The sequence below is a fragment of the Pogoniulus pusillus genome, chromosome 1 (assembly GCF_015220805.1).
Source record: "Pogoniulus pusillus isolate bPogPus1 chromosome 1, bPogPus1.pri, whole genome shotgun sequence".
In the NCBI taxonomy this organism is placed as follows: Eukaryota; Metazoa; Chordata; class Aves; order Piciformes; family Lybiidae; genus Pogoniulus; species Pogoniulus pusillus.
This window is the reverse complement of record NC_087264.1, coordinates 32,258,507-32,271,816: the sequence shown is the minus strand read 5'-3', so window position 1 is coordinate 32,271,816 and position 13,310 is coordinate 32,258,507. Positions and strand designations below refer to the sequence as shown.

Genomic DNA, 13,310 nt, shown 5'->3' with positions numbered 1-13,310 from the left:
CCACAAAGTTAATTGCTGTGTTCTTGGATGTGGGTTTGCTGTTTTCCTTTGTGAATGTCATTTTGTTGTGTTCTGTTTGTTTGTTTTAACCAGACTTAGCTGGTTTGTGGCGATGGAAAAAACTTTTTAACTTCTTCTTTTGCCTCTTTTCCAGTAATAGTTATGCACGAGTGCGAGCTGTGGTGATGACCCGGGATGACTCAAGCGGTGGATGGTTACCACTTGGAGGGGGTGGACTAAGCTGTGTCACAGTCTTCAAAGTCATTCCGCAGGAAGAGAATAGCTGTGCTGATTTTCTTATCCACGGAGAACGACTCAGGGATAAAACGGTAACAATTTCCATCCCTTTCATGTCCAAACTACAAAGCAGAGGGTTTAGCTTCTTGGTGGTTGTAAACTAGGAACTGAATTTGCTATCTCAGTTGCATGCTGTTGCTGAGCTTTTATATCCATGTCTGTGATTATCTACCTGAAGAGCTAAGTTAGTTGGTTTTGGTGTAATACTTTGCATTGCTAGAATCAAACATATTGAGGCTTTAAAAACTTTTAAATGGTTGGGGTTTTTTTCCTATCCATTTGGGGAAACCTTTTGCTATTCTTTTTTTAATCTTCCTCAAAAGTTACATCTTGTTCATTTGTTTAGATGCCAGTGACAGTGTGTTTCATGGGAGCATTAGAAGCAAAATCTGAAGGAATTGGAGCTTAGGAAGAAGTTCTTCAGTCCCAGGATGGTGAGACTCTGGAATAGGCTGCCCAGGGAGGCTGTGACTGCCTCTTCCCTGAGGGTGTTCAAGGCCAGTTTGGATGGGGCCTTGATTACCTGAGTCTAGTTCAGAGGTGATCCTGCCCATGATGGGAAGGGTGGAGCAGATGAGCTCTGAGGTCCCTTCCAACCTCATCCATCTTGTGATTAATACAGAGTGAATAATACAGCAGAGTGTTGCAGAGCACTTGAAGCAGACAAGTCTAGTTGAGAGGCATCCTAGCAGGGATATTGAAGTAGATGATATCTGAGCTCCCTTCCAACCTAAGGGACCATTCTTTGAATTTCACAGTAATTATTCAGCTAGGTGTAGGATTTGGCTGTGACAAAAACTAGCCATTTTGAAAAAAAAATCGATTTTTGTGCTGGAAGAAACTAATGTGATTGGTCCAAGGATGCTGTGGTTTGAGGAGTAATGAACTTGTCTTAAATAGTGTCACAGAAGTCAGCCTCACCAAACACATGCTCCTGTAGGATCTCAGCCACCTCTGCCTGCAGACCTATGGCCGACAAAATTGGCTCACTAAGGCTTGTTTGGCTCCCTGTGTGCCAGGTAGGTTTCTAAAGGAGTGAGGTGTCTCACTGTGGAAACAGGAGTGAGGAAAGCACAAACCCTCCATCTCAATGACTTTCATCAACAGCTTACCCTTTTCTAACAATAATTTGACTCCTTTATAAGAGAAGAAGGTAGAATTGCCTCTGATCCTCAACAGCTGATTGTTTCTCAAGCATTCCAAGCTGCTTCCTTGAGGCAGGGCTGCTGAGTTCTCTGCCATGACTGAGAGTGTTGTAGGAAGAGAGCCCATAAATAGCAGTAGTGCTGACTCAGTGGTTTCAGCGAGGCGTAGTGCTGTTAGCAGAGTACCCTGTGTTCCTGCACAGCTCTCTGCACCTGCAGTTCCTTCCTCACTTTGCAGTAGTTCCCTTTAGAACTTTTTTTAGCCTTACTGAGGCTGGGTTTGAGGAGCTTAATTGCATTAGAGATACTTGACAATTTTCTCTTAATGCTCTGGGTGTTCACAGCTCACCTTCAAACTCTGAGGGTAATAAAATGCTCAGAACTGAGGGCTGGCTTCATCTTTCTCCCACAAGCATATGAAAATGTCCCAGCCATCAGTGTCCTGATCTGATTGCACTTCCTCTCCTGCTTCCTCTGGGCAAGCCTTGTTTCATTTCCACTGCTGGTAGAAGGCTTTAAATGTCTCTGCTCCTTTTCCTGTCCCAAATCTAGTGCATGTTAGCACAAGGATGTTTTGCAAACCTTTATAGCCTTGAAGAGTGTTTTTTTGGGTGAGAGTTTTTTCCTGGAATTTTTTGTGTGCCTGTCTTGTCCTGTCCTGTGTTCATCTGTCCCCCACCTCTCTTGCCCTTGAATGTGAGCTGCTGCTCTGCTAGGAGTGCTAGAAGCAAAATCCGAAGGAATTGGATCTTAGCAAGAAGTTCTTCAGTAGGAGGATGATGAGACTCTGAAACAGGCTGCCCAGGGAAGTTGTCACTGCCTCCTCCCTGGGTGGGGTTTAAAGCCTTGAGCAGCCAAGTCTAGCTGACATGTGTCCTTGCCCGTGGCGGGGAGAGTTAGAACTAGATGATCTTTGAGGTCCAACCCCTCTGCAGGCAGCAGGGGCATCCTTCACTACAGCAGGTTGCTCACAGCCTTGTCCAGCCTCACCTTTAATATCTCTAGGGATGGGGCCTCAATTACCTCCCTGGGCAACCTGTTGCAGTGTTCCAGCACCCTCACAGTACAGAATTTGTTCCTCACGTCCAACATTTCAAACCATGCAATTTAGGAAGTTGTTGTTGGAAGTCAGGTCCTAAAAACCACAGGATGAAAGATGGAAAAAATGCAGCTAGCAAGAACATCTGTCCAGTGCATACTGAATAAAGGTCAGGGGACTAACAAATACAGATTTAAACTGTGGGGAAGAATACTGCAGGGCCAGTGATGCTTTGGTAGTTGAGTAAAAGGAGGCTGTGTATGCATGGATTTCCTTAGGCTTCAAATAATACACTTCTAAACACCAACTATTGTGTGATGAATTAACACAGTATGCAGCAAAGCATAAAAGAAAAAAGATCCTCTGTTGGACAGGGATCCAGGCACTGACTGTGGGACTGTTCTGATCCTTATGCTGTCAGTATCGTCAGAAGATTTACATTTATTCTTGGGATTTTCCTCTGCATTCACTCTTCAAGCACATGTTTCTTACCTTTTCTTTAATGCAGTCAAACATTGGGACTTTTAGTCCAACTAGAATTGACAGGTGGTTAGTCTGGCCTGGATCAAAACCAGTGTGGCCAGTAGAAGCAGGGCAGTGATGTTGCCCCTGTACTGGGTCCTGGTGGGGCCACAGCTTGAGTGCTGAATTCAGTTCTGGGTGCCACAGGATAGGAAATACATTGAGGGGCTGGAGGGTGTCAAAGAAGAGCAAGGAGGCTGGGGAGGGGTCTGGAGGGCATCGTACAGGGAGCAGCTGGGAGAACTGGGGGTGTTTAGTCTGGAAAAGAGAAGGCTGAGTGACATCTTGTTGCTCTCTACAACTCCCTCAGAGGAGGTTGGAGTGAGGCTGCTGATGGTCTCTCCTGCAAAGTAACCCATGACAGGACAAGAGGAAATGGGTTGGAATTGTGTCAGAGGAGATTTAGGTTGGACATGAGGAAAAACTTCTTTACTAGGAGAGAGATGATGGGTTGGAACAGGTTGCCCAGGTTGATGGTGGAGTCACCATCCCTGGAGGTGTTGAAGAAGCTGTAGCTGTGGTGCTTCAGGACATGGTTTAGTGGTCATGGTTGGACTCAATGATCTTAAAGGTCTTCTCCAGCCTCAATGATTCTAGGATTTTACAGTTGTATGACACAAAGAAAAGGCCAAGAGGAGCAACACCAGTAAGGTTCAATGTAGTTGCTGTTCCAACTGGAAGGTTAAAGAAGGCTGTGCTCTCAAAGAGGCAACCCTGGAAGCTCAATCCAGTGGCATAAAATGCCTTTGTGTTTCCTCTTCAAAAAGAAAGTGTACGTGGAAGTTGCTGTGGTGTCACGTTATTGTGTTTGCTATTGAGTAGGAACCACATCTTGATAATCTTATCCTGAATAGGAGTCCTGCTTAATCTGCTCTTCTGTGCTCCAGCATCTCTGTAATCTCATCTTGGAGTGGCCTTACTGTGTAACTCTGTATATCTGAGCAGTGTTTGAAGTTAGTCATGGCCTGTGCTCTGCCACTGTGGTTGCAAAAAGACAAAAAATAGCAATATTGTCTTAAAAAAGCATCATGAACTCTTCTCAACATCTCAGCTATTCAGACTTTGAGCACATATGCCTCAGCGAATGCTTAAGCTGTAGTGGCCTCCAGAAGTCATTCAGCTGGAGCAGTGCTTCACAGTTCCTTCCCTGTGTTGCAAGGTGCACACTGCCACATCTGCAGACACTTGTATGGAGCAGAGAACAGAGAGAGCTATGCTTAGAATGCCTGGGTAAGCAGATTAGAGTTTGATTTCCTCTGGCCAGTCAAGCCTTTCTTTTGTGAACTGGCTCAGCTTCCAGAACAAGGTACTGAAATTCCCTTTTCCTGGAGAACCTTGAGACATGGGGAAGCACAGATTGTAAAAGACCTCAGTTCAGAAAGCAAATGGAATCCAGATCTATGGCTTTTACCTAAGATATCTGTGGTGGAGGATGTCCCTGCTCATTGCAGCGGGGCTTGGACTAGATGACCTTTGGAGGTGTCTTCTAAGCCAAGCCATTCTATGATGATGGGAATCATACAGTGCTGCTGTTGATCCTGAGAAAGGTGGAATTTATTCCACAGCAACTTGATGTCCTTAGGTGAGGGGTTTGTTGAAGTGTCTTCAGAGTGCTTCTTAAATAGTTGAAAAGAATGAGGTCTTTTCTCTCTGTTTCTGGTAAATCTTTAGCTGCTGCTTCTCTGTGTTCTGCTTCTGACACTACAGCTCCATTACAGTGGTCAAGATCTCTGTCAATAGCTGGACCTCAATCTGTACATTAGATACTTTGGGACTAAGCACCAAAGTATTGAAGTTCCTTGTTGGGGGAGTTTCTCATCTTTTCTTCTAGACCTGAGAGGTTGCTGTCAGCCCTTTTATGAGACAGCTTTAGGCTTCATAGAATCATTGATCTTGAAAAGAGCCTTGAGATTGTCAGGTCCAGCCATGAACCCTACTCTACCGAGGTCGCCACTAAACCACATCATGAAGCACCACATCTAAACAGCCTTTAGACACCTCTGGAGATGGGAACTCCATCACCTCCCTGGGCAGCCTGTTCCAATGCCTAACCACTCTTGCTGGGAAAAACTTATCCCAATGTCCAGCCTAAATGTCTCCTGGTACAGCTTGAGGCCATTCTTTCTTGTTCTATCGCTGTGAGAAGAGACCAGCACAAACCTCTCTCTATTTTCCTTTCAGGTAGCTGCAGAGTGTGATGAGGTCTCCCCTCAGCCTCCTTTTCTTCATACTGAACAGTCCCAGTTCCCTCAGCTGCTCTCCATTAGATCCATTCTCTAGGGCCTCACCAGCTCCCTTGCTCTTCTCTGCACCTGCTCCAGCTCATCAATGTCCTTCTTGTACCAAGGTGCCCAAAACTGACCCCAGCACTCGGGAGGTGGCCTCACCAGTGCCAAATATGGGGGGGACAATTCCTGCCTTTCTACATACAGGACATGCAAGATTTTTGTGCAGTAGTAAGTTGTCTAAACCATCTCATGGTGCTCACAGAGCCCATCCCAGAGAAATCAGAGTGTTGGCTCCATTGAATTAATTTAGGAGGTGGAATGCTCTCTGCTGGTTTGCTGGGGTTGTTTAGATCTGCTTTGGAATGTCAGGGCATTTCTTGAAGACTTTGACATAATTGCACATTTTCTCCTTCATTATACTCACCTTGCTAGCTCTGGCTCCAGCCAGTCTGCTCGGGATAAAGAATTGCACTCCCTCTTAACCTAGTCAGGCTTGGTGCTCTCTCTGGTTGTGCTTGTAGCAGCTCTCTCCTAGCTCGATGGACATTAGGTTCAAGCTTATGGGCTCTCCTAGCTCGATGGACATTAGGTTCAAGCTTATGGGTTTCAGACTTTGGTGAATTTTGCATTGTTGGATGAAAAATCTGATTGACTCCTGCTCTGTTTTCTTCTTCAGTCCTTTGTCATTCAAAATTTTACTGAAGGAAGGAAAAAAAAAGTGTCTGGTAGCTTTTGGATGGTGAGTCAGAAGTGACAAATCAAAAGTTGCAGCTCATTGTTTTGAAGAACAGCTAACTGGAGAAAGGGAGAGATACCAAAACGAATGGAAATGTTCTTCTCTTCTAAAAAATCTGTTCAAAGCATTACTTTATCACTTCTTAAATGGGCCTTCAAGTCTGAGTATAGCCGTTACAGCACCTTGCTTTTTGAATTGAAGGAAAAAAAACCCAACCAACCAAAAAAAACCCCTACACAATATTATTAAAAGAGAAAGTTCTATCGAATTTAGTAAGTTGGGGAGGGGATGTTATTTCCATACCAAGTCCTAGATAAATCTGGGTTTTGTTTAAAATCTTAAGTGTTGAAATTTCCAACTTCAGAGACTCCACTTTTCTACACAGATTGTTTCTATTACCTTTAAAGAATGTAGGTTGTAGAGATGAGAAAAGAAAGATATAGGAAGCAAAGCATTTTTATGAGTAGCTGTGAACTGAACACAGAGGTGTTGCACTTCATGGTATCTGGGCAACCTGTTTTAGTATTTCACCACTCTCATTATAAAGAACTTCCTCCTAATGTCAAAACTAAATCTACCCTGCTCCAGGGGCTCCATTTTCCCCCTGTCTTACCACTGCAAGCACTTCTAAACAGTCCTTCCCCAGCCTTTCTGTAGGTCCCCTTCAGGCTGAACAGACCCAGTTCTTTCAGTCTCTCTTCATAGCAGAGGTGCTCCATCCCCTGGATCATCTTTGTGGCATCTGGACCCTCTCCAGCAGGTCTATATCTCTCTTGTGTTGAGGGCTCCAGAGTTGGATGCAGTACTGCAGGTGAGGTCTCCCCAGAGCAGAGGGGCAGGATCCCCTCCCCCCATCTCTGGCCATGCTGCTTTGGATGCATCCCAGGCTGCCATTGAGCTGCAAGCTCACACAGTTGGCTCATGTCCAGCTTCTCACCCACCAGCACCCCCAAGCCATTTTCTGGCCTGCCCCACCGTCTTGCTGAGAATTCTATTACACCTAGAGCCAGTGCCTATATAGGAAGGGAGCAGTGCTTGTCCCTCTGGCTTTTCTTCTTCATCTTGGATTGTTTTTTTTCATCCAGAAACATTAAGTCTAACACTGCTGGGTAAAAACCCATCCCATTTCAGGTGGGGAGATGATGTGAAGGCTGTGACTGCTTTGTAACCAACGTGCACACATACTTGTAATGGTTAAATATTTCTGTTAAATACTGCTAATTACTGTTCTCACTAGAGTTTAATAGGAAGCCATAAATATACTTGTGTCTAGGTACAAGCAGTAACCTATTACAAAATATTTTCTTTTTGACTAATAAAAGCAATTTTCCTGTATTCTTGCCTCCCAGTCTTTTGAGGAGAAAACTGATGCAGTCTCTAAGCAGCCTAAAGTTGGTCCAGCGCTTTAAAATTGTGTAGACTAGATGCACAAAGTAAATTGCCAGTGCTACAGCAATACCTGATTAAAGCACAGTAATGCTTGGGAGGGAAGTTGTTTCATTTGCAAGTCTCTACTGACAGAAGTGCTTCCTGCAGATAGGCTTTTGAGGCTCAGTATACAAAGGGTCCTTAACTTATACCACCTAATGAATAATTTGTCCCTGATGGACATTAAGTTCTAATTACATGCCCATAACAGGAGACCTTTTATCTGCTTTTCTGATGGATGTTTGCAGGTGATTCTCATTTTGTTAGCGAATTTCATGGATTGCTCAGTGATGTCTTTTCCTCCCTTTCTTCTTTCTGGAAGGTGGTCTTGGAATGCACATTAAAGAAGGACCTCGTTTACAACAAAGTTACTCCTACATTTTACCACTGGAAGATTGATGACAAAAAGTTTGGCCTCACGTTTCAGAGTCCTGCTGATGCAAGAGCTTTTGACAGAGGTATTCGGAGAGCAGTAGAGGATATTTCTCAAGGTACATCTATCAGCTGGAGCTGGGTGAGGGCAGGGGGTGTGGATTGTTTAGTGAATGAGAGAGGTCAGAGCACTTTGCCTGAGGTTAAATGCTGTCAGCCTTTAAGGATGTGGATTGACTTGGAGCACATTGAGATTTGAACAGATTTGCAGTAGTACTCCTGGCATTTCTAAGGTGCCATTTATGCAAGCGTCTTCAACTATTCCACAAAGCTGATAAGGTAATTCCCAGAAACATTAGGACAAGGGTCAGTGGGTATAAACTACTGCACAGGAAGCTCCACCTCGACTTGAGGAAGAACTTCTTTACTGTAAGAGTCCCAGAGCACTGGCACAGGCTTCCTAGAGAGGTTGTGGAGTCTCCTTCTCTGTAGCCTTTCCAGCCCTGTCTGGATGTGTTCCTGTGCGACCTGTGCTAGATTCCATGGTCCAGCTCTGGCAGGGGTTGGGCTCGATGATGTCCAGATGTTCCTTCCAACACCTGACATCCTGTGATCCCAGCATGATAAAGCCTCTCGTGTTCTAGACATAGAGAGATAGAGGAAGCTAGAGGGCTGCAGTGTCTTGCTTGGATCTTATTCTCAGAAGCTTGTTACAGCTTCTGTATTCTTGGAGAATAAGCTCTGAAGCTGAGTGATTGGAGACCTGTTGAGTTCTCTTTGTATCTGCACATTCTTCTGGTTAATAGCTCTATTTGCTTACTAACAAAGTAGTTCTGAGGACAGGCTTGTGTCGGACAGTAGAAAACTTTACTGGCATAGTAATATGGCCAGCTGATCTTATGGAAACCGGGGAGCAATCTGAAGATGATCACCAAGCCTGAATTCTCAGCTGAAAAGGATAAATGTGCTGCTGGAGAGGAAGGGAGGGAAAAGAACAGGTGTCTGCTGAATGGAAAGAGCAACTCTCTCTGCCTTGGGGAAAGTCATTCAGAGGGAGAAATGGAACCAAAATATCCTGTGCTGTGCTGTAAATGTTGGGATTTGATGTGCGTGATCAAAGGGAGAAAGGTTTCTGAAGGGAAATGCTTCTTGCCATGCTGGAATGACTTCTTTAGGATTGTGCTGATACCATCCATATCCCTGCAATGGAGTTAATTAGAGAACACGTGAGCCTCTTCCCTCTCAGGGCCTCACAGTCCCAATTCTGCTGATTGGTAGTAAAATGCAGCACTCTCTGCATTCATGCCAACCACATCTATCTGCCTTTATTTTTCAAAATGGCCTCTGATGACACAGTAAAGGTGGGAACAAGAGAGGAGTGTGGCCAGGAATGCTCAGTGTATAAAGAATGTAGAAATGAGTGGTACTTAGTAAAATCACCATGATACACAGCCAGCTGCTGGTTAAAGAAGTAAACAAGCATCTTTATGTCATCACAGCCGGATATTAAAGAGCAGTGTGGGCTACTGGAAGCAGTACACTGTAAATAAAAAGACAGCAACCTTGTCTGCTTTCTTGTGGTTTTGGATTTTTGGGGTTGATTACTTTTTTTCTTTACTTTTCCTGTAGATTTTGCACCCTCCCAAAATGACGCTGAAGTGGCAGAAGACTGCTTTCAAGTAAGTCTTTTCAATTTTATTTTCCATTGATTGTGCAGTTGTCATGAAATTCATTGAGCATGTTTTGTTTTCATTAACGAGAATAAGCAAAATAAGAGCAGTAGCAAAATTTCCTTCTAATGAAAAGAGTTCCAGAACAGTTACTCAAGATTTAGAATATTGTCTGGCCTGAACCAGGTAGTCAATATTTAATCAACACCCTGAATTTAAGTTCACAATGTCTGTTCTAAGTTTTCTGTCCAATTTGTGCTCATGGCAACATGAAACAGTCTTCTGGGTATTGCAAAAAAAACATAAAGGGATCAGAAATCTTCTTTTTTTAACTCGTAGATCCTATTTGTTTTCCAAGTTTTAGCTTTGCAGTGACCAGTGTATGGTTAGAGTTGAAAGGATGCTGAGATAACAAAGTGTAGAGGTTCAGAGAAGTTTTTGAAAACACAGTAAAGATAAATCAGGCACTTGTTGAGGTTCATATTTTTATTGATCCATGTTTGCACCATTCAATGTCTGTAGGTCATAGTGAGAGAGGTGGCAAACACCTCCTTCTCCGCTTCACAACTGTAATGCTTTAGGCAAACACCGTAGCAAACGCTGCACCACTGCCTGGTCGTGCCCAAGAATGCATAGAATTCAAAAGCCAGGATAAACAAGTATCATGGATACATCTGGACAGGAGCCAGCAGTGTGAGCTTGCAGCCCAGCAAGCCAATGGCAGCCTGGGCTGCATACAAAGTAGCATGGCCAAAAGGGATTCTGTGTCTCTCCTATGTTCTCCTGAGACCTCACCTGCTTGCATCCAGCTCTGGAGTCCTCAACACAGGAAGGACATGGGCCTGATGGAGCTGGTCCAGAGGAGGGCCACGAAAATGATCAGGGGGCTGGAACACCTCTGCTATGAGGACAGGCTGAGGTAGATGGAGTTGTGCAGCTTGGAGAAGAGAAGGCTCCAGGCAGACCTAATAGCAGCCTGCCAGGTCCTGAATGCAGCCTACAAGAAGGAACTGTTTGCAAAGGCCTGCAGAGACAGGACAAGGGCAGTGGTTTGAAATGAGAGCAGAGCAGATTGAGACTGGATATGAGGAACAAGTTCTGCACTGTGAGGGTGCTGAAATGCTGCAACAGGTTACCCAGGGAGGTAGTTGAGCCTCCATCCCTGGTCGTATTCAAGGTACGGATGGACAAGGCTCAGAGACATCCTAGTGGAGGATGTCCCTGCTGCCTGCAGGGTGAGTGGTCTGGTTGAGCTTTGTAGGTCCCTCCCAACCTAAGCCATTCTGATAGATACAATAAATGGCTGCAATGTAACAGAGTAAACTTCTGTTCGTGTCTGTGCTGGCAATCTCTTCTTTCCTATACATCTTTCAGGGGCAATCCTGGCCTCGTTCAGACACATGTCAGTTTGCAGAGTTCAGATAATTAAAGTTAAATGAAGCTGATAAAGGAACAAGGTGACTCAGGGTGGGTCTGAATAACTACTTAGAAAACTGACAGCATTCCTAAGTGGTTTGTTGAGGGGGAAGAGTTCTGTCATTTGTGCAATATGAAATTCTTTATCAGCGTGGATGGGTGCAGTGTAGAACCTCTGCAACACAAAATCAGGAGAATCATCAGCTCTGCTTTGAAAATAGAGGTAAGGAATCAAGTTGTGATGGGAGACAGAGTCTGGTGTTGAGAAAGGATGCTGCAGTGCAGTGGCAATGCAGAAGAGTCTCCCATTTCTTCCCATTTTTCAGTAGAAAAGGTGTAAGTGTTGGCTGGGCAGTCACCTGTTGTTCTTTATTTACAGTGCTCTATTTTAAGACCTTTTGAAAGTAAAATTGCTATAAACAGTAGATATTTAGGATTGAAAATAGGAATGGGGACTTTTGACAGAGCGAAGGAAATGTGTGCCAAAGTTAATGCAATCTTTAATCAGCTTTTAAAAGCCTTGTTTAAACAGGGCTTTGTTGCAAGAATTAATAATTGAGTAATTTCTACAGGCCTAATGAGATTAGAGGAAACTAATTACCTCTTGATTATGCTGTCTAGTTATTGCATTTCTACATAAAGATGACAGAATTGAAGGAAATACCTGTGAGTCTTTGTATTTACAAAGTGGGTTAGTGGGGAAAGAGAGGAAAGTGTAGATTCAGGCTGGATGTTAGGAAGAAAGGACTGTTTGCAAAGGCCTGCAGGGACAGGACAAGGGCAGAGGTTTGGAACGAGAGCAGAGCAGATTGAGATGGGATGTGAGGAACAAGTTTTGCACCATTAGGGTACTGGAACACTGCAACAGTTTGCCCAGGGAGGTAGCTGAGAAGCTATTCCAAGTGAGGCAGGACAAGGCTCTGAGAAACCTGATCTAGTGGAGGAGACTTTCAAGGCCTGTCTGGATGCCTTCCTCTGTGATCTGTGCTAGATCGTGTGGTCCTGCTCTAGCAGGGGGTTTGGACTTGATGATCTCCTTGCATCCCTTCCAACCCCTAATAATCCTGTCATCCTGTGATGTCCCTACTGCTTGCAGGGGAGTTGGACTGGATGAGCTTTGGAGGTCACTCCCAACCCAGACCATCTGTGATTCTATGATAAACACTGAAGAGTATTTTGACATTCGCTGTGAAGGCCATGGGGATATTTGTTTGTTCTATCAGAACAATCTTCCAGAACTGTCATTTGTAACTTCCAAGGAATGAAGTATGAAAGATCAAGGCGTAGAATTGCTTGGTTTAATTAAGAAGTTATAAACTGTTTCAAGAATAGCAGACTATCAAACCTGGTCTAGTGGAAAGTGTCCCTGCCCATGGCAGGGAGTTTGGAACTGGGTGATCTTCAAGGTCCTTTCCAACCCCTAAGGTTTTGTGATTCTGTGTTGCAGCTTCCTTACAGTTTCTTCCTATTCTCTGTTGTCCACAAATTATGTTGAAATCTGAGTATAACAAAAACCACCTTCACTGAAGGATGTTCCCACTTGCTTGTGAAGGATGCTCACATGATTACAATTCCTGTTATTTGTTTAATGGATGCATTATATACAAATTGGTTGTATCAGCAGATAAGCCTTAGTCCCACTAAATTAATTTCAAACAGAAGTACACCAATGACTTAATGCAGAGCTGCCTGACATCCTGGAATGTTTGTATCCCGGGAAGATGCAGGTAAAGGTGTAGGTGTAAGTATGGATATATACTTAGATGGAAATACGCATTGGGAATTGGTTTTGGTAGGAAGTTTGGCTATTTTGGTAGCAAAGCAGACTCTGAATGCAGTAGACAAGCAGCTTGTTGAAGTCGGTTTGCTTACTTGTTCAGAGATTGGCTCAGACTCTTCTCCTCTACCAAATATAAACTTCTTCCTCTAAAACTAATCTAGCTCAGCTGTAAAAATCTACAAATTAGGGTTTTTTTTCTTCTTGGAAGTAAATCTGACTAAATGAAATCTAGAGCTTCTTCATTTAGAAGAGGTTTTATATAGGTTTTAGATACTAAGATGTGTAAAGTCTTGCCTTTGAGAACTGAAAAGTAGAGCTCTTGAGTCTTAATTTCTTTCAGGCTTTGTCCATTCAGCCATACTGGGGCTATTTATAGGCTAGCAACACATTTTTTAACAGTTTTGAAGTAATAAGGAATGGGAGCAGTTATGCTTTTAAGTTTCCTATTACAGGCAGAGGCAAAAAAAAAAATCATCTTGTTCTTTCAGGGATTGTTACATTGGACTTCCTCTCAACGGAAAAGGGGAAAAGCCTGCAACTTGCAGGCATCTCAAGTGGGTTTTGGTGCATGCAAGAGGATGTCAGTGCTTCCTGTGCTTCATTTAGTGACCATCTTATAAATGTACTGTATTATTAACATTTATTGAATTTGCCTGTCACTAAAAACAAGGTCACAG

General features: G+C 43.8%; 1 protein-coding gene across 2 annotated transcripts in view; it reads left to right on the top strand.

Annotated features, from left to right (window-relative positions):
* SPRED1 (sprouty related EVH1 domain containing 1) overlaps positions 1–13,310 on the top strand; it is a 65,081-nt gene that overhangs the window by 40,406 nt on the left and 11,365 nt on the right. For both annotated transcript variants that reach the window (XM_064147893.1, XM_064147894.1), the window contains exons 2-4: positions 155–329; positions 7,718–7,886; positions 9,397–9,446. In XM_064147893.1, coding sequence (XP_064003963.1) covers positions 155–329; positions 7,718–7,886; positions 9,397–9,446 — 394 coding nt within the window. The remainder of the gene's footprint in view (positions 1–154; positions 330–7,717; positions 7,887–9,396; positions 9,447–13,310) is intronic.